Source organism: Pongo pygmaeus, chromosome 13 (genome assembly GCF_028885625.2).
Source record: "Pongo pygmaeus isolate AG05252 chromosome 13, NHGRI_mPonPyg2-v2.0_pri, whole genome shotgun sequence".
Taxonomy (NCBI): Eukaryota; Metazoa; Chordata; class Mammalia; order Primates; family Hominidae; genus Pongo; species Pongo pygmaeus.
In genome coordinates, this window is record NC_072386.2 from 49,232,436 (window position 1) to 49,254,384 (window position 21,949).

At 35.6% G+C, this 21,949-nt stretch overlaps 1 protein-coding gene across 3 annotated transcripts in view; it reads left to right on the forward strand.

Moving 5' to 3' along the window:
• PTPRD (protein tyrosine phosphatase receptor type D) overlaps positions 1 to 21,949 on the forward strand; it is a 1,191,315-nt gene that overhangs the window by 963,098 nt on the left and 206,268 nt on the right. For all 3 annotated transcript variants that reach the window (XM_063649531.1, XM_063649529.1, XM_063649530.1), the window contains 3 exons: positions 14,034 to 14,222; positions 17,775 to 17,885; positions 21,268 to 21,537. In XM_063649531.1, coding sequence (XP_063505601.1) covers positions 14,034 to 14,222; positions 17,775 to 17,885; positions 21,268 to 21,537 — 570 coding nt within the window. The remainder of the gene's footprint in view (positions 1 to 14,033; positions 14,223 to 17,774; positions 17,886 to 21,267; positions 21,538 to 21,949) is intronic.

Sequence of the window (21,949 nt, forward strand, 5' to 3'; positions counted from 1 at the left end):
CAGACATTTCTTGCCTTCATCCTGAGACAAAGCAGATAAGGAGGCAAATGGCTTACTATACGAGCCCCTTTTGCCAATTCCTGAAGGAAAAGATGGATCAGTGTTCAACTGACAGATACTTGCTTTGTACTTAGTGCTGTGCTCCATCCAGGGGCAGCTCTATTGGTGAGAGTCCTTCATAGAGGCGTACTGTCTGTTTCATGAGAGCCTCAAATACGTGACATTGCTTCCCAAGGGAAGACATGACTGAAAACATATGCAAACAATCATAACATTTCAGAAAGCCATCCCTGATAATTCTCCTTCATTCCTCATCTTCGAAATATTACCGACCCTTATAAAATTGACATTCAAATTATTCTGAACTTTTTCCACTTCTCCCTATCTCCTTACATCTTCCTGATGTAAGTTTATCTTGCCACGGGGCTATCTCGGTACTATCCTAAATAACATGCCTACATCACTTTATTCTTATTTTTTGCTTTTCCCCAATGCATTTTTCATAATGCAGTTAAAAAGGCATTTTTTTAAATGCCAATTTTGTGATAAGCGACATACACTCCCAGTACACATGCCCGCAAGCACTGCAGTGCCCACACACTTGTATCTACCTTCAAAACCTTTCTTTCCTTTCATTTGCTTTTGGAAAAACATCGCAATCCTTTGTGTATGCCCTCAGGTTTTGCCTGAAACTCTTTTTCTAATTTGCTGTGTTTAATCTATTGAAGAAGAAGGTCAAGGTTTTAGAATTTATGTGGATGCTTGACAACTCTTCTATCTAGTTGCAAAAGATAAGGGATTTCATTCATGTAACTTTTGGTAGTGGTTTTGGCCATTTTTTTTTTTTTTTGGTAGTTTTACTTCGATTGGGTTATTTTCCAGATGTCTGAACTCCTGTTGAATAGCTTCTTAATATTTTTGATATTTCAAAGCATAGTGAATAAATTTCTATCCTGGGTTTACTTTTATATATGATATTCTTTTGATAGAGAGGAAAGTTCAAACATTTTGAAAAGAAATAAATCATAGTTGTAAACTTCTTTGGGCAGTTTCATAAATTGATAGTCCTGTGATTTCAAAGATTTTGAAGAAAAACATACATTGACATACACACACACAAACACAAACAAACACAAAGCCTGGGCGCAGTGACGCATGCTGGTAATTCCAGCACTGGAAGGCCAGGGTGGAAGGATTACTTGAACCCAGGAGGAGTTTGAGAGCAGCCCTGGGAACACAGCAAAAACCCATCTCCACAAAAAGAATAAAAGACAAGACAGGTATGGTGGTGTGTGCTTGTGGTCCTAGCTGCTCCAGAGTTGAGGCAGGAGTGTCACTTGAACTCAGGAGTTTGAGACTAGCCTGGGCAACTTAGTGAGACCCATCTCTATGAAAAATAAAAAGAATTCAGCCAGGTATTGTGACACATGCCTGTAGTCCCAGCTACTCTGGAGGCTGAGGTGGAAGGATCCCTTCAGCCTGGGAGGCTGACGCTGAAGTGAACTGTGATTGCACCATTGCAGTCCAGCCTGGGTGACAGAGCGAGACCCTGTCTATAAAAAAACAAAACAAAAAACCTAGTTCCATTTGGTTATTCTCTGGTGTTAAATTCAGGCTGAATTTTGCCATATAAATAGAAAACTATTTGCATTTATGGCAAATGTTTCCCCATAGATCTGTAATACATTCTGAGACATATAAGTTATCTTTAACTGCTTATTCATGTATTCCTGTAGTTTTCATTTTTTCAGTGAAACATTTTATATGTGATGTTTGATGTTTTAAGATTTTGATCTTTTCATCTTTCAGGACACCCTCTAAAGAAAACTGCCATTACCTCTGTTTTCAGAATCAATTTTCTCCTGTCAGATAAAACAAATACCTACCACAGTTTGCCTTTAAAACTATAAAAATTGTTACTGAATGTGGTAAAATAGTGAAATGCTCTTTTCAGAAAAATTATTTAGACATATCTGAGTCACTTTATTTTGTTCCTCTTGCTCCCATTCCCTTACATTATTAAAGACTAGATTATTATTATTATCACAACCATTTTCTGTAATGTGTTCTTGTTCCAGGAAGAGAGAACTGTGATGAGCTGAGGGGAAGGTGGATTGTTTCTAAAGTTTTTGAAAGTTTGGCTTAAAAAAATAACATTTGGATTTCTGAAGCTATTCTGAGTCTTAAGTTAATTATGTTTTAATTGGAAGGAAGATCCTCAAAAAGTTTGTCTTCTATCTTAAATTTTTATCAGACTTTATCATTTCTCTAAATAAAAATAATAAACGTACATTATGTTATTAGAATATTGATTTCTCACATTTTCTTTTCATGAGCTTGCACCTTGCTCTTGAGTTATCACTCAATTTTGTTCATTGTTTGTAATTAAATACTTATATCTTAATTTTATAGGAATTCACATATTTTTAGAGCTAACTTTTTTCAGATATTGTCATCGTTTGTGTGAAATTGGTAATAACAGTTGGAATGTCATTTAAATAGTCATGGTGTTCAAGAGGGCCTTAAATAAAGTATATATTTAAGAATGTTTGTCAGAATTGGGAAAACAATGCTTGAGTATATCTAGCTACCCAGAAGCTTTGGGAATAAGTCTATGTATTTCTGATAATATGAATTAATTATAACAGTTTACTTCTATATAATTTAAAATTTTGAAATGATCCCAATCTTATAGAAGAGTAGAAACTACGGTACAAAGAACTTATTATTCCTGAACTATTAGAGAGTTAATTGCCGACATGATGCCTTGCCTTTCATTCCCAAATACTCAGATTTATACAAACAGGGAATACTCCTACCTAACTACAATGGGACTATCAAAATCAGGAAGTAAACATTGATGCATCATAACCATCTAATTCTTAGATCCACGTTCACTTTCGATCACATTTTGCCAGTTGTTCTTACTTGTGTTTCACCAATTATCCCCATTCAAGTTGTTATAATTTGCCACAGAGACTCCAGTTCAGAATTATATTTTGTACTTGTCAACCTGGAAGAGTTCCTCAGTCTTTCTTTGGCATTTCTGACCATGACAGTTTTGAAGATAACAAGGCTGTTATTTAACAAAATGTTATTGTTTGGGGTTTTGCTGATGTTTACTGGTGGTCATATTTAGGTTATGACTCTTTTCCAGGAATATTGTGGAAGTGATGTTATATTTTTCTCAGCACAAGAATTTGAATTATCCCATTAATGATGTTATTAACGTTGATTTTTTAATCAAGGTTGTTTCTGTGAGCCTTCTCCAATGTAAAGTTACTAATTTTTCCTTACATATTTTATTATTATTTTAAAAATAGTTAAAATTTTTAAAATTAAAAACTTCAAAATTATTTGTCTTTAATGGTATTTTTAGGACTACTACAGTGCTTAGAATACAGCAAAATCGTGTAAATGGGAGCATTATTTTTTAAATTAATATCATTGGCATCAGCAGCAGCATAAGGAGCATCATTTTTGGTTTCTAATTGCATACTGCAAATTTAGGAGATGCTTAAGACTTTCCCTATCATTTAGTCTCTCACAGAGTCCTTTCTTTATATTTAATAAATTTATGTAGGGAGTCCCTTTGATACTATGTAAAGATACTATTTCTCCTGAAACTTTTAATTTACTCAGTTATTTATATCAGTATGGATACATGTCTTTATTTTACTCAGTGTGTTATAACTTGTTAATATTGTCTTTTTTAATTTTCGTGTTCAAGTTGTCCGATATTTGGTCAATAAGAGCCCCTTTAAGCTGGCTTCTGTGTACATTTAGTATATACCTTTCATTCTTTGAGTATTTTCTTATACAACAGGATAATTCCAGGTGTGTCTCGTTCTTTCCTTGTCCCAGTCCTAACTGGAATCAGTGATTTCTCTAAGGAGTTTTCTGAAGGGAAGCTTTCTGAAAGGAAAGTGTTTCCTTTCACTGGAGAATGGTATTTAGAAACCAAGATCTGAATACAAGGTGTGACCATTGCTGTTGGGTATTACTGCTCCCAGCCTCTCTTGGCTCAGCTAGGGAAGATGTGTTTGGTAAGTTTATATAAAGAATGTATGTTTGTGCATGCATATTCATTTACAAGTCATATATATGTGTGTATATATATATGTATACATATATATTTAAAATGATACGTATAGTATATGTATACAAATGTGTATATATATACATATATATTTAAAACTAGGTGTTCACACCAATACTGTTAGTTCCAATCCAACACTACACAATTGATTCTGATTTTCTTTTTTTATAACATTTGATGGCTTAGAAAATTTATTCATATATACTTACATTTACCAAAATATGGTGAAGAAACCACATTGAATGTTTTCTGTAGTCCCATTTGATTGAGCTTGTTGGTTTGTAACTTTTTACAAAGCTAACAAATAATGGATGCAGGATCCAAATCCAAGTCTCTTTCCATGTTTACTATTTTTGTCTCTGTGCCTCTTTTTCTAAAAAACAAGAATAAAAAATTATTTTCTAAAAATAATAAAATTCATTTTATGATTTAAATATACATTTCTGTAAAGTGCTTAATTATTTGAATATTCAAAGTAAGGTAAACATTTGGATGGATGTAAAGTGTGAGTATAATGACACCTGCTTGTTGCTAAATATAAATTGATAGGGAATAATGAGATTTGTGAAAGTGGATGGATATTGGATTTTATCTAAATGAATCCCATAGAAAGGAATAAATGTGTTTCCCTGATTCCTAAGCATTTAGTTAAACGTTCAGGTATTAACAGTGTTGCTAGGTAGTAGGAGAAGGTACTTCTTTTTTTCTCAATGAATTTATTTGATTATGAATCACAAAAAGGGTAATCATTTGCTAAGGCCAAGCACTAATAACAGTATGCCTTAACTTAATGCAACGTAAAATTGGAGCTACCACATTTAGACAAATGATAATTAAATCTAACTGGGGTTTATGTTCTGCTATGTAGACATTACTTGGTAATTTGTAGGATAATTGCATACATTGCTTCTAAACAGTTTGTTTTATTCTCTGCCAGGAGTACCTTGCAAACTCCTCAAAATGTGAGGAATATTTCATAAAATGGAGCTTTGCTCTGTAATGCTCTGTGGGTAGCTGGTTTGTATGCTGAATATTTAGTAGCTGCTAATGAGGCTTTTAGCTTATCAGTGTCCAGTTTTCTATTCCTGCATGGCATGATTCTATGAGAAATCTTTCGAGACTCTTGTATCCACTGACTGCCTTTAAGAGATACCTAAATCTACTCTGAAATAAAAGCTTAGCTGATTGATTTATAGCCATATTAAGACAAGCGTACTATCTGTATGTAATAACTTGCAAAGAGGACCTTGGGAAAAAAATTTTTGTGTCTTGTTCATAATTACTTTTTTGGGAACAGATCTTATATTTGTATGTTCCATTTGGAATGTCATGTATTAACTGTCGGTTTTTTTTTTCTGCTTTATATAGTTTCTTTCTGACTGGACTAGCATTTGATTTGTAATTAGAAACTATATGATTTTTTCAATTTTATTCATATGCATAACATTTTGATAATGGCCCAAGAGCCCAACTTTGCTAGAAAACGTTGATTTCGCTTTTATTTCTTTGCTCTTTATTTTTCTGTTTTCAGTCCCTTATTCAATTCACTTACAGGAAAATTGACTTTGAATAATAATGGTCATGATGTCAACACAGTACAAATTATACCCTGCTGCCATCTGGAATGGTGAAAATAAAAGCTTTATTTACACTGTTTCCTTTAAGAAAAGAATGTTTTTTCCTCTTCTTCAAGGACTGTATTCTGGAAAGAAAATGGTGGTTCTTGTTTGTAGCCTGATACTGTGATTCATTTTGAAATATAATGACTTGAAAACTCATTGTTCGACAAAGTAGCAAATACACCATGATAATCCTCTGCCTTCCAGCCTCTGAGACACTGATCTGTCTCCCTGTCCAGACAAAGCTTTGGAGTAGTCATTATTAGTCCCATAAACAGAAGAGGGACCTTGTGGCCCAAAGTCATAGGGTAGATATGTTAGGTCTACTTATATCTGCTTTTCTGGTCTCTGTACTGACTTTTGGTGCCTGCTCATGGCAGAAGGCCCGCCATTCACAGCCCTTCCTAGGTAATTAAATAGAAATTACAGAAGGGCTAAAGGTATAGGCACAGTAGTAAATCTCAGCTCTCTAGGAAAATTACGTGACAATTATCAGCCTTTTCACACTCTTCCATTTCTCATCTACCTTGTACTGGCTAACAGACATGGCAGAATTCTCGGTCTTCTAGAACCAATCCTGAGGGAATGAGAAGCCTATAACGTATGTATATATACACACCCACATACATATATGTGTATATATGTGTGTGTATATGTGTGTGTATGTATGTATATATATGTGGATTTTTAAAATGTAGATCTATTTTTAAAGTATTATTACATCCCATGGAACTTACGTATCTAGTCCATGCCATTTAAAAAATAAAAGTAAAGGATGACCAAGTATTCAAACTTTTTTGTTGTCCCATTCATCATGAGTTGACTCTGATTAAGAGTTTCATCACTATATGATGACGATTTATTTGAAGAATAGCAATTTGCATAGAGGAAACATGACACAATAAAAAGACACCAAATCTAGAGCTGAAAGACTTTCTTTAATTTTTTTTTTTTTTACTGCATGTAGGATATGAAACAAATAACAATATTACTGAGTTTTTGTTTTATGGCCGCAAAAAATGATAATGATACCATCCTTATTTACCTCAAGGAACTCTATTAAGGTTCAAATATTTGTATTTTAGAGATACTGGGCATTATAGTGCTTTGTAATAGGTAAAATTTTAAATTTGTCTAATATGATCTTCTTACTAAATTCCATTCTGTTAAAGGTGGGATTTAGTAAGAGCATCATATTAGACAAATCTCGTTGAGAGATTTCCCCTCTCCAGAGCTGAACAATTAATGGAGCTATTAGAACTAGCTTATGGAGACTTTGTACAGAGGTGTTTCTTGATTTATATCATTTTCCCAAACAGTTATTTTCAGAATGTTAAGAAACTTTTGAGATGAAAAAACAAAACTCTGACTTCTTGGCATCATCTTTTTAAAAACTATTTTCTTTAAGAAAGCCATATAGGCTTCTTCACATGACCTACTCCCCAAGATGAGGAATACTTAATTCCCCTTCCCTGAATAATTAAAAGAAAAATGCCTGCCATGATATAGGGAAAAACAGTTGGTTCCAGGGTTTTCAGTTGTTCACAACAACCTTTGACATCCCAAATATTTAGAGCTATTTTTAAAATTCATTTTTAGAAACAAATCATGTCAATATGGATTTTATTTATTTGTACTGTTGATTGATCAAAGAGCCTAAAATCTTATTCAAAGGGAAAAGAGGGTATTTATTAGCTTTGCAGAGGTTACTTGGCACAAACACCACCCTTTAAATTTGATTGCATGTCTAGATAATCCCTGTTTTTTATGATTTGCATAGAATATTTTCTCATTTGCAGTTTATTGCTGCACTTCTTGTTTTATCAAGCCTTAGAGTCACATGCCTCTGATCCCTTTAGATCTATTGCTGGAGCTTGGAATAAAGCAAGTACATATATGCTAGTATTTTACTAGATGCCAGACACTAGTGCCAGGCAGCACTAGGCACATTTAATGCATTATCTAATTCAATCCTCCTGTGTATGTGCTTGGTACTATTATTATTTTCAAAGAAGCTAATTATCCTGCAGATACAATTAAATCACAACAATATAGAGATTATCTAGATTACTTCATACCCAGTGCCTGGCCCAGTCCAGCACAAAGGAGGCCTTCAATAAATATTTGTAGAATGAATGATGCCATCTATTGACTATCCCGTAGGTTTTTAGAACTAATAGTTCAAATTATCTTCTTGTTTCAATATATAGTGTAATTTTCATAAATATCTTGTTTTAAAGTATCTATTTGGCCACCTTATTTGACCACCTTGAGACCAATATGTATTTAAATTTTCCAAGAAAGTTTATACTTTTTCTTAAGTATAAAAATCCACTGACTTGCTGCTGCATAAAACACTACTGATTCTCTGACAGGTGAAAAAAGTCCATATATATATATGTGTGTGTATAATATATATATGTATAATATATATGTATAATATACATATGTATAATATATATGTATTAAAATGACAGTCCTAGAGTATATATATATATACTCTAGGACTGTCATTTTAAAAATATGCTGCATATTACTAGTCTATCATTTTTCTTGTTTTCTTATGTTATTGAAAACTTTTCTCACTCAGTCTTTCCACCCTTCAAAGAAAAGAAATCACTCTTGTTCTGTGAGAGTATATGAATGACTCAAACCGTAAGATGTCCAGTGACTTAGAAATCTTTATTCCTGTCAGTGAAGGAAGACCCAGATTGTTTGCCTCAACAAAAAACTGAGTGGTTCACTCCTGGGCTTTTTCAGCCATTAGTTTCAACACCAAGAATTCCATCATTATTCTATAGATAGAATAACGGTAGAATATAGATACATGTTCTGTTGTGTTCTTTGCAGTTTCATTGTGTTTATACATGTGGTTTTGTCATGTCATGCTTTTGACACGTAGGAACTTACAACCAATATATGAGGGAAAGCCTCCTGTAAAATGAAGAAAGCAAGGACTAAATTGTGTTCTTCTCACATAGCAACTGTGATAAATTAAGGAAGGAAAGCATAAATTGCATATTCTCAATGGAAGGAAAACCACTTGCTGACAAAACTAAAGATTGTGAAAATAAAGTCACAAACAGCCATTTTTGTAAGTCTCTAAGTCTAATACTCCTTATGACACTAAAATAATGAGACTATGAGATAGCTTTGCCTCTTAATAGACTGATACTCAAGGAGACCAAATGGGTAGTCACAAACAGTTGAAGAATGACTGTTTCAGTGAATGGCATTGAGGAATGGTATTTCAATGAATTACATTCCAGGAGGAATTGAGAGATACCTCATGAGTGAGTGCTGAAAAAGTAATTGTCAAACCATCATAAAAATGTCTAATTGCGAGTATTTGTTGAACATTGGGAAGGTTACAAAGGAAATAGCAAATAGCTCCTGCCCTTCTGTAAGCTTGTTAAGAGTTCACACTTATATACTAACTATTATTACAGTTTATTGATAACACTAGTTGGGGACTTTTAAAGAGGAGCCACTCTGAACTGTTTGAAACTTAGAAAAGTAATTCCAGGGGATGAATGCTTCACTATAACAACTGCTTGTCTCTTCATCCATATTGTGTTTTTGTTTTATTGTACTGCCATTACTGCTAAAACCTCTGTATTGTCAATGATATCTAAGTGTTCAGGTATACTTGCCAAATTTTTAAATACTGCACTTGAAGAAGCATACCATTGATGTAATTGACATGCTTTTTCTTCATAAACATATTTGTGTTAATCTTAAAAATTGAGATTTTTCCAAATACCATGGCAAACAGTTCTTTATTGAAGACTACGTTAAATCAGTTGGGGTCAGAGTCAAAGGACTAGTCTGGTTGAATTCACGCAGCAAGAGCCCTAACAAGATCAGGCAAGAAGAGCTACTTAGGACGACCTTGGAAGGGGCCTGTAGCCTTAGCAGGCAATTTAGATTTTCCTGGCTTCCTTTCAAAGAAGAGATTCAGTGTTTGTGAAAGTGGAGTGAAAGTAAGAGCATCATTAATATTGTTTATGCATGAACCTGTTACTTGATCATTCACAGATATGTAAGGCATGACTACCTACAAAACAGTGTCAGACTATTTTCCTCATGGAATCATTCCCTTCAAGTCCTGGGTAGGTCAGGGTTGTTAATAAATTCTACCACAATGGGAAGTTAACTCTGGAAAATGCTCACATTCATTTTTCTCTTTCCTTAATGGAACTGAAAGTTTTGTATCAGCATATTTCATTAAGATACCAACAGATTCAAAGAGTGTGCTATATTTCCAGGTCTATTATAGCTGCCATTCCAAACAAAATATATATGACTCTATGATTCACTAAGCACAAGTATGTAGTAATCTGCCCTTTAATGGCCTCTCAAAATGACAGACCAAATGGCTTTTTGAAGGTCAAGTCTGATTTAAATTGTTGATGAATTAGTAGCTAATTCTGCATGATTGAATATTAATATGGAACAGTGATAAGTAAGGCACTTTAAAGCTTAATGAGCACATTAATGAATAGGACAAAATGTTTTTCTTTTCACCTCATGTAAAAGTTTAAAGCTACTAGCATATTGACAATTTGTTAATTTTTGCTAGCTGCTTTTTCCTGTGAAAGTTTGTGTGGTTAGGGTATTAAGGATATTGATTTGATTCCCAAGTTCCTGGTACCACACATTTGAGGAGCTGTCAAAATTGATGTTATCAAATGGCCAAGGCAGTTTTATATAAATCACTAATAAATGTAGAGGGTGAAGAAAAAAGCAATTAACATCTTCTAAACTACACCCATGGAGATAAGCATTCCAATTAGAAATTTCATTATTTCTACAGTTTGTTTTATGTTGAATACTGAGTTTTATTGCCAAATACCTGACAGTCAAATTGGAAACAAGCCACAACTGTCAACGTGTAACGGCTCTGGCTATTTGAATCTGTTACATTGTGATGTTTCTCATGAAAATTTAATGAAGAAAGTGCATTCAAAGAGATTCTGTGCAAAGGGGGATGGATAGAATTTAATTACCCTTATTAAAAATAAGAAAGGAACGCTCTTTACATTTTCTGTCCCATTAGTATGCAAGAAAGATTATCTTTGTTGTGCACTCGTGTATATGAAAAGGGGGCTCTGGAGTGTTCTTTATGAGCCCGGAAGGAAAAGAAAGGTCGGAAAATGTATTAGACTGCTTTTCAGGCGGGTACAAGTCAATTTTGTCGGCTATCCCCAAGGTGAGGACTATATTTCTTATAAACGGTTATTAAATCTAGATTTCTTTGGTAAGAGCCTTTAGTAAGTGGCTCAACAATCTTAAGCCTTTGGCACTTGCCACTGATCAGCACTGAATATTGGCTCAGTTCTTCCGAGAGATGAACTTGTAGAAGAAAAGTAATGACTAGCAGAGCAGTATTTATGCGGGCAAATGTAACTAGTACTTAAACACCATGGGAGAGATACAGTGTCCTAGGACATACAGAAACCACCCAGGAATCGCAAGGTGATTTTTGATTAACCTAAGTTGGTTGCTTTAAAAATGGAACATAACAACAACAAAATCTAAGAGCTTTTTCAGAAACTCATTTTTATGAAGGCAGTATAGTTGGTGTTGGAGCACTTGAGGTAAATTACTTTTATCCTTTGAAGCACTTTGTGTCAATAGCTGCCAAGTGAGATATTTAATAATATAATGTGTGTGGTACAGCAGCTATTGATCTTTCTGCTCTTTTTTCCCCCCAACAACATCAGAACTATGTTGTAGATGTAAATATATTGGCAAAACCTTTAAAGACATAAAGAACAGCCTGATGAAATTCATGTGGAATAGATTATTAAAACCAACATAGCCTAATTTGCATCCCACTTTTAATTTTTAACTTTCTCTTGGAGCCTTGAAAAATCATCTTGAAATTCAATTTTTAACTACTGTTTCTGACACTTGTCTACTGTAGACCTCTGCTTGGCTGATGATGTGTAAACATTCACAAAAACAATGTATTACTGCTTCCACAAATGAGCCACATCTTTCAACTTAAGTGAAGTTTAGCTCATTGCAGTTAATTATTTTTATAAGTGTCTTTAGTACCTGGCCCTAACTACCTGGTCTGATAGGAAGGTATTATGTCATGAATCAGGTGTCAAATCAAGCTTGCCTCAGCTTCTTTTGGTCTTTCACAGACTGTGTTAGTAAAAGATAGAAACTTTCTATCCTGCCCAGCGGGAGAGCCAGAGTCTACGCTTTTCCTTAATAGTCCATCAATTTTATCTTACAATAACTGCATCATTTGTTCACTGAAATTTCTCTTTCCTGGGAGTTTTAATCTTTGGTAGCATCTTACATTCTTTCACCATTCACATCCAGAATCTCTCTGGTTCCTAACTATTTAACTGGTTGCCTCTCTACCAGAAGTTCTGCATAGTAGGATATATATTTTTTTAAACAGTCACTGATATATATTCATACTTAGGCTTAGGAATCACTGGAGTTTCTCTTAAAATCTGGAAACCCAGGCTAGCGTGATGGCAAGGGAGCAGAATACAGATGAAACATGGAGGAACTCCTGGTGTGGAGGGATAAACTCGTGAGTTAATAAGTACAAGACAGTGGATTTGAGTAGCCGCTGCTATGGTAGCTCTGAGGAGGAAAGAATGAAATATGTTTGAGAGAATTTGGAAAAGATTTACAAAGAAGGTGACTTTGGCTGCATGGCTTCCTAGAAGCACGGAATACCCAGCAGACATGATTTGTCTGGGAAGTGGTGAGAATTTCAATGTGGGCAGAAGAAAAATTTCCTATGAGAGAATTGATCCCTAAGAGGCTGAGAAAAATGAGACCTGATTGAAAAGGACTTTGCTAGTGAGGTTTAGGAGACTGAGTTTACCCCTCGGCTCTAGAGGGAGAGAGTTGGAGAACACATGCTGTTGACTGACAACACGGTGGAGGCATCAAAATGGAGCTTCTTTATTAGAAATTGTAACATAACTTCAGTATGATTCACCATCAACTGTGGATTCATGGATTATACTGGAGCTTGTAGGAGGCACCCAAGGAGAAGCGATATGCCAGATCTGATGATATCTAATGTTCTGCTCCCTGCTGTTTATGCTTTCGAGTAATTTTAGAATTGGTGGCTTATGAAAATTTATCAGTGGCCGTGAGGGGGTATTGATTAAATCAATGCCAGACTCAATTGGAAGTAAAAATATTTCATGATCACGAGTTAATGGGTACAGCAAACCAACATGGCACAAGTATACATATGTAACAAACCTGCACGTTGTGCATATGTACCCTAGAACTTAAAGTATAATAAAAAAAATTCATGATATTCAAACAAATGGCCATGTTCTAATTTGGATAATTGCCACCCATCTAACTAAAATTCTTTCAATTCTTAGATAGAACACACCTTTCTAATCCTGGCTAGAAGAGCTGGCAATGTCAGTTATCAGTGTGGAGCATGATTGTGGGATTTAAGTGATTTTAATTTCTCAAGAGCTGGGATCTGGAACAGTTTCGATGTGGGTAGCAAGAAGTGAATTTTGCATGAGTTGGAGATTCAACATTTAGGAATTTCAACTTTTTAATTACTGAAAATGGTGCAGATCTTTGGGATGGAGAAAAGCATTCTCTTATCCCTGTAAGGAACATGTGCTTTTGTGCCATTAATAAGGAGTTACTTTTGCTCTTCTTTTGCAAAGCATCCTCAGACAATTTCCTGGTTAATTGAAACTCTTACAAAGTAATCAATTTGGGTTGAACCTTATGCTTGTGTGGGAAAACATAGAGTTATAAGAAAAACATACCAGCTTTGAAGCAGATAACGTGACCTAGCTTCTGCTTGTTCCTCAAGTACTCTCCAAGCTGACACTGCTGGCTTCCATGCTTCTCTCTCGGCAAAACCTTTCCTACCTCAATGCCTACACTTGTGACATTCCCGAATCTTTCTAAAATCTCCTTCTCCCCTTTTTGTGACTTGGCCGATTGTGTTCTTTCCTAAATGCCAACTTTAAATCAAAGCTTCCTCTGAGTACTCACTGATCTCAAGCACAAACCCTATAATTATTTCTCCCTCTTTGCTCTTGGAAAACTCACTGCATCCCCTCATCATAGTCGGCCCCGTCTGAGTTCTGTGTTAGTCTGTTGGCCTCTTACATAGACTGTTTACTCTTCTGATCAGTAACAGCATTGTGACTGTGTTCTAATTTATTAGTGCCTGGTTTGTGTTAGGTTCTCCACAAGCACTGAATAAGGTAAAGAGAGATTTCTGGGGAATCTCTTGAATTTGGAGCATCTGACTTATTAACTGAATGTTTCTATCACCTTTTGTCTTGCAGAAGATCAAATTCCCAGGGGCTTCCCTACCATTGACATGGGCCCACAGTTGAAGGTGGTTGAGCGTACTCGCACGGCCACCATGCTTTGTGCAGCCAGTGGTAATCCGGATCCAGAAATCACTTGGTTTAAAGATTTCTTACCCGTGGACACAAGCAACAACAATGGTCGTATTAAGCAGTTACGATCAGGTAGGGTCTTGTTACTATTTCTACTAACTCCTAGAGAATTTTTTTTTTAATTTTTCTCTCTCTTTATTTTTAATTTTAATTTATTTTTTATTTCTAGGTACTGATTTTTCTCCCTCTTCTCTTTCTCTGTTACTTAATGGGTGGTCCATGTTTGTGATGTCATAGCCTGTTTCAGAGTCTGTCTTTCTACTTTTCTCTGTGTGTTTTGCAGCTTCTGTTTAATCCACATTGCTCACTGCTGTGACTGTATTTTTGGTAATTTTTTAATTTACTGCTTTTTTGCAGTATTTGATGGATCCATTTTCTCCTCTTTCTTTCTTCTTTCTCTGTTTTCTTTTGAAACAAATGTATTTCAACATTGGACTTCATTCAGAACTTGCAAGGAGTTCCAATGGTTGTATCCATTAAAAAATAAAATGTTCATATGAAACCCTAAAATGATTCAATTTTATTAAAGTATGTTTTCTGCTATCTTTTCTACGTTTGAACTCATCAAAGTACCAAAGTTTAGTAAGTCTGGGCACATCTGCTTTCTTTTCACTAATACACAAAAACACAGAAACATTATCTTGTGAGTAACCAGATGTATTTTTTTAAAAGTCTTTAGAAAATACCAGTAAAAGGAGGGGATTTTTATTAATACTATGATATCATTGTGAGTGAACATTTTCTACACGTTAGCCACAGTAGTGTGCGCCCATCAAGGTTTTTGAACCCTCCAGTGACTGGATCTACAGAAGTCTGCTTTTGGTGTAGACTCCAGCTTTTGCTGTTTTCTCTCTCTCTTTACCCTGTTCTCCTTTTCCCATTCCCATCCCAAGTTTATGCCTTTGCTCTCTTAGATTAAAAGTAGAGATAATTCTAAATTTCTTAAGTTTTAGAGCCTGTCCCTAGGTAATTTCACAGGGACATATAATAATGAGCTGTTTACTTTGACATTGGTAGTAATATTGGTATAGAATTCTAAGTTGTTTAACTGCCTGTCTTCCCAGAATTCTCAGCTTTTGACCTGTCCTGTGATGTTAAAGCGTCTTGTTAACTGCCTCTTTTGCTTGTTGTCAGCAGAATTGTGTAGATTAGCATTCTGTTATTGTAAATAAAGAATTAATTATTCACATGTAACATAGATGATTTAGTATATAAAGCTTTAACTCTGAAAAATTTGTACCAAATTATAAGGAATATAATAATATTTTTATGCTGTCTTTCTTCTCTCCGTATTTAAATCTCCAGAATCTATTGGTAAGTGCTTAGTTCTGAAGCGCACTTCAACCCCACTAATTTCCATATCCAGAATATTATTATTATTATTATTATTATTAATAAAATGCATGGCATGCATTTTACTAACTGTCAGTGTAGACACCAGATCTCTGTAGTGGCTCCCACACACACCTCCACAGAACTGTTATCGTAAGAACACTGTGCAGGAAAATTAAATAGTACACAAGTTATGGCACACCAATGTAGCATAGCAAATAGTATAAGATATCCAATCAACAGTGTTTGTTTCCAGTTAGTCTTTAGCGTTTCCTGTCACAGTATATATATATATGCATATCTATATATATACTTAAATAGATTAGCCAGTGTTTTCCTAAACTATGTCTTTAAAAATATTGTATAATATTTTTTAAGAGATATGAGGCATATAAGATATAATTCTAACCCTATATGACCCCAGACCTGAGAACTCAGTTGCTTCTCTGAGAAAGGCAATGCTGCCTATTGCGGTCTTTACCCTCTGTGGTATAATGCAACTTGTTTTTTATGATCTAATAATACTATCTAATATATTCCTGTTTTACCAATATAGTAATTCAAGTTTCTTTTAAGACCTTATTTAATTCTGTAAATCTAATTTAATTCTTCTCCCCAGCCCTAGCCTCCTTCTTCTCGTACTAATGCTTCTTCTTTCTAATCTTATTTGCATTCATATTATCCACCCAGGTGGTACACCAATAAGAGGTAAGAGTGCTGAACTAACGTTCACAGAATGATCTTACTCATTCTTTCTGTCCTTTCATCCCTCTCATCTTTGTCCTGTTTTCAGCGTCATTCCAATAATGTCCATCAACTTTTTTTTTTTCTTTGTACTGTTTGGTTATGATCAGTGACTCTCATATTGTGAACTTTCCTTTCCTTTTTCTTTCTCTCTTTGTTTTGTTCATTTCTTTCTTTATGAAAATGATTATTTAAGTTGTGATATGCTTCAAAGAAAGCATATCCAGGTCTTTAGACCACAGACCAGTCACAGCGTACCATCTGTCCCTCTTTTTTTTTCCTTTTCTTCTTCTTCCTTTTTCCTTTTTCTTTTTTTTTCTTCTTTTTCCTTTTTTTTTGTCCAACCGGAGAAAAAAAAAGATCATTTTTTTTCCTCCTTAGCTGTTCTTGTTCTGGACCAAAGCCAAGGTGGTCTGGAGAACAGTGGCAGACATGCAGAAGACACCCTGGAGCATCTGCTTTTTGTCTTTATCTTTCAAAAGGTTTTTGCTTTTGTTCTTCAATTCTTTTTTCTCTTAATGTCTTAAAAGTCAAAGAATGACTCCCCTTTCCACCTGATCCCACTCGTCTACAATCTGACAGCAATGCTTTTTTCCCCACTTCTTTTTTTCTTGGATTACTCGTCTCCGGATTTTTGGATCTTCTGTCCTTCAGGCTATGGAAACAAAAGGTGCTCAGTATTCTTGGTGGTATGTGGTATTGATGGTTTTTCATACTTCGACTCAGTGTGCATTTCTTTTGTAATTCTTGTTTTGTATTTTTCTTGGGGTTTTGTGACACCACACTGCTAATCCCACTGGTGGATTTTGATGGGTGTCTTAGGGGATCCATCTCAGGGTCCTCAAGCAGTGGTTGGTTGGCTCTTCCTTGTGGCACAGGCCATGCCTTTTAACTTTTTAAAAATCTTCTAATTCAACTGCTCTTTGTTTTTCAGCAAATGTAATAAATGATTGTAAGTCGTGGAAAACTGTCTTTCTTTTCTTAAAAATCTGCATGTCTTAAGGGAGTTTTGTTTCTTTAAGTGATATTTTGATAATTTATAATGACTAATTTTAATTTTTTGCTTTGTGCAGCCTTTTTGTGCTCGCTGCGTATTTTTGGCTCTCTTCAGCAGAAGACTTTCTTGAAAACCCAGCCTGGTTTTTTTTGAGCGTACCTATCTTTTGCGCCACTTTTGGTACCAAAATGAAACAAAACAAAACAAAAAATTAATCTTTTGTTTTATTTAAAAGCCATACTTCCTTGAAGCAGTCTCACCCATCTTCATTTTATTAGTCTAGGAAATAAGAGTGTTAATTATGACTAGAAGTCTTGCTTGGGAAAAGAAATATTGATTTCTAATGCTAGCATTGATGATGTAAAAAAATAATCTCTATATGTTTTTCTCATCGCATCATTTTCTGTCTGTGCAACTTAGCAAGAGATTGAATCGACGTTGAGTGGACCTTCGCTTTGCAGGGCTTTTCATATTGTTAAGAGGTTTAGCTTTCTGAACTGACAAAGCCTTCTCTGATCATCTCTTTGGCAATATATTTTATATCCATACAGGAGCCCTTCAGATTGAGCAGAGTGAAGAGTCTGACCAAGGAAAATATGAGTGTGTTGCCACCAACAGCGCGGGCACTCGCTATTCCGCTCCTGCCAATTTATATGTCAGAGGTAGGAATGACATAACCCTGGCATCGCTTCTTCATTCAGGCTCAGGGGGAGTTGAGACGCCGCAGGGTCCGTGTTGTTATATTAGTAGTTAACAAGCTGGTTTGGTAATAGTGACCGTAGCTGAAACACGTTAGTAAATAGAAAAGTTAAAAATTTAAAATATGTTGTTTAACTACAAAAGACAACTCTTGAGTATAATCTATCCTGAGGCTTGGAGTTTGTAAGTATATTTGCATTTTTACATCTTGGTTTCTATTTTTACTGCATTGATTGAACTGTGCTTTGCATTTGTTTGAGGTTTTCCTCTTTTTCTTTCTCTTTTTTTCTGTTGTTTCTCTTCTGTTTCCTTATTAAACCCCTGAAATAATTGCTTGGTGTGCTACTAATCAGTTCTCTGTGCACTTCCAAGCATAAAGGTGTTTATGTCTTCATGACCCCCGGCTGCTGAAACTGTAAGGACGAAGCTGCTAACTCTTTAAAACAAGTGCTACCTGCAAATAGCACAGTTGTATTTCTGTCTTTGTATACTTTCTTAATTATAAACACATAGTATTATATATACATGTATATTCATATATGTGCACATATGTGCACCTTTTTGTTTGAATTATTAAGACTTACCAAAACATTTAGTTTTTTGATTGCAATGGAAAAGTGTATTTTAAATAGTAATGTGAGTTGTCCTTGAGACAAGAATGAATTATGAGGATACATTCATATGTTCTCATGAAGTAATAGAAATGATTAAACTGTGAGCTCATGAATGGCTATGCCTTTCCATTCAACTAGAAAGAGGTATTTCCTCTTCCCGAGAGTTCTGAAAGCCAGTTCCTGTAGTTTTTTTTAATCCAGTGGAAGTGTTCTTATTCCTGGTCTACATATCTGTGAATAACCACAAAAGCATGGGTGGGGGTGGGATTACAGAAAAGACTGAGAGGGCTTTAAGTTACAATAGGATGGGTTCCCTTAAGAAAATACCTAGCTTGATTTTGAAATTTTTGTTAGAGGTAATTTTGTTTCCCTGGGGATGTTTTTCTCTCCTTTCTTTTTTATGGAGCCTGGGGTGGGGAAATATGAAGAAAGCCATTTCTTCTCTAAATTCTTTGAAGGTCCCTTGATCCTTTTTCCACAATAGTGACCTCCCTTGCTGCATGAGGCATGTGTACCTTCTTCCATGGAAAATTTCAAAATGATGCTAGCTATTGTTTCTAATACCATGTTAGTCTGTGAGATATTGCTAACTTTTCCAGCTGAGATAGGAAGGATGAACTAGAGCGAATAAAGATGTTCAAGTAGCAGTTGAAAGCCTTGATATGGCCTTTTTACTCTCTCTGTGTTTCCCTTGTTTTTCTCCTTTCCTCATTTCATTGTGTTCTGCATCAAACCCCCTACATCCCTCAGAGCTGCGAGAAGGTTGGTGTGTTTTTTACTTTTTACCCACCTTACAAAACTATTAATTAAACCAATAACAAAGAATACAAATGAAATGAATGTAGCTGCATTGTGTTCTTCTTTTGGTTAATGGTATGTTTTAGCAGAGAATGCCCTGGCCATGGCTTCTGGTGCTTGCTGGTGGTATCTAACTGTGGTGCATGATGGGAGAGAATGTACCTGGGTGCATGGTAACTGGTAACACTTAACTCTCTAAGGTCCAGTGAACTTGGTCAGTGTTCCTGCTTTCCTTCCTGCTCCACTGTCCCCATCTCCCACCCTGCCTTTAATTTCTGTCTTTTAAGGATGCCTGCTGCCCATAGAATGACTTTTTCTAGTTTCTCCCCTAATCCCAAGCATGAAGACTAAACTCTCCTCCATTTTTCTTGATATGTTCTTTGATACCTCAGAGTCTACACTGGCTCCTGCTTGCTTTGTGTAACCTCTGTGAATTGGCTGCAGGAGGCATGCTTAGCTTTCTCTTCTTCTCCTATGACTGTCATTCACCCATGAGGCCATTGCAGTGAGCCATCTCAAATCAGCAGAGGTTTATCTCGACCTTAAGAGCAGCCAAAAAGTTTTCAGACAGAATTACTTATCTTCTTCTTGGGGTTATGAGGTTACTTATCAGTTTATTTATAATTTTTAAAAAAATCTTTATTAAATGTATTTAAGGTGTGCTCCCTAAAGATTACCCTCTAGATCTCAAATTCTTATGGTATGACGTTTTGCCAGTAAAAGCCCCAGATGAAACCAATTTATCTCTCACCTTCTCCTTGTATCACATCCAAAACACGTTTACTTAAACACACATAAACCTGCAGATTATCTGAAGCAGGAACACTGAACTGTAATTGCTTGGTAATTTTTCTGTGTTATGTTGCTTTAATATGATCTCTTCTCTTAATGTCGTGTCCCGCTGTATGTTTTAGATCCAGTGTCCCTCAATTTGAATGTGGGCATAAAAAGCCTTTTAAAAGATTTTGTTGTCATTTATGTTGTTTTACCTTAGATATGAATTGAATGGAATCCTGTATGTGAAACACCCAGCTCCCTTTCTGAATTTGCAATCCTTACCTTTAACAACTTGAGCTTAATCTACTACTATCTTTCAACCCTGTCATCCCCTAAGTCCGTGTGTTTCAATCATTATACTTTACCTCCCCCTTTCGTGTTTATTTCTGTTGCCCCATTATTTCTTCTGCGGTCATTGCTGTCTTGGATTCCAGCCATCTTTCAATATACTTAGCACGGGCCTTGAGATTCCATCTTGTGCATGCCTTGCATGACCCAATCCAGTATCTCTACTGGTGTTAGCCTGTTTCTTCTTCTGTGACTGTAAATCAATATGTATATACATTTCTGTGTTTGTTCCAGTGTTAGTGTGAGGTCTTGAGGCTGCATCCACTATGAATCTGAAAACATAAAGTGCACTTTCAGTGTACTCTAGGCGATGTTTTCCAGGGCTGGGATGTGACAGTGTGGTCCCACACCTACATTCACATCAGCTGGAAGTGCACAGCACTGAAGTTGGTTTTGATACTCAACTTAAACATGCTGGTGACCTTCCAGCCCCCTTTTCTGCATATACATGCCTGCATAGAATCATTGTTATATGCCTGCATGTATATGTTTTTGTGTTTATCTTATGCATGATGTTTGTGTATTGTTAGTTTGTAGATAGTTTTTTGTGGGGCCCTTGTAGGTCTGAATCAACTTTTGTATGAGTGTGTCTAAGATATCAATGACTAAACTAAATAAATAATTCTGTGTATACACACACCATACTTGTATGGTCTGTATTATCCACAGTTTTTCTTTATGTTTTGTTTATGGACAATCCACAATGTTTCAATTGTTGAATCGTGTCTGTACGGTGCATGTCATGTGTCTAATAATCCACTTTTTCTTGCCTTGTATATGTTATCATTTCCCTTGTGTTTTGTTCCAGTTCGCCGTGTCCCACCAAGATTCTCTATCCCACCCACTAATCATGAAATCATGCCAGGCGGAAGCGTTAATATCACCTGTGTGGCCGTGGGGTCACCAATGCCTTATGTAAAGTGGATGTTGGGGGCAGAAGATCTGACACCTGAAGATGATATGCCAATAGGAAGAAATGTGCTAGAACTGAATGATGTAAGACAGTCAGCAAATTACACCTGTGTTGCTATGTCAACACTGGGTGTCATTGAAGCAATAGCACAGATCACTGTCAAAGGTATGCTCAATGGATTATGCTTTGAGGATCTGGGTACACTCAAGCCAAGTGACTAATGCCTCTAGAAAGCCCATCCTTGAAAATCTAAAATAATTCATTATTCAGCATTTTAAATGTGTGTATAACCTAATCATATGTATGGTATTATATAACATGCATAAGCCTAGATAGGCAGATTTTTTTCTTCGAAGTATCTGGCAGCCTATGTAGAGATAATCATCAGAATATTAAAAGACAGTCCGTAGAGGCCCAGGCACTACCCAGACAGAACTAGGAATTTTAGACATGGTCGACCATTATGGTGGGACTGATGTGTACAGTCTACATACTGGACCAGAACCTTGATAAGAACCCCAAGAAAAGTCAATATGAGCATTAATAAATGCTTAAAATTTCTAAATACAAAGGAAAA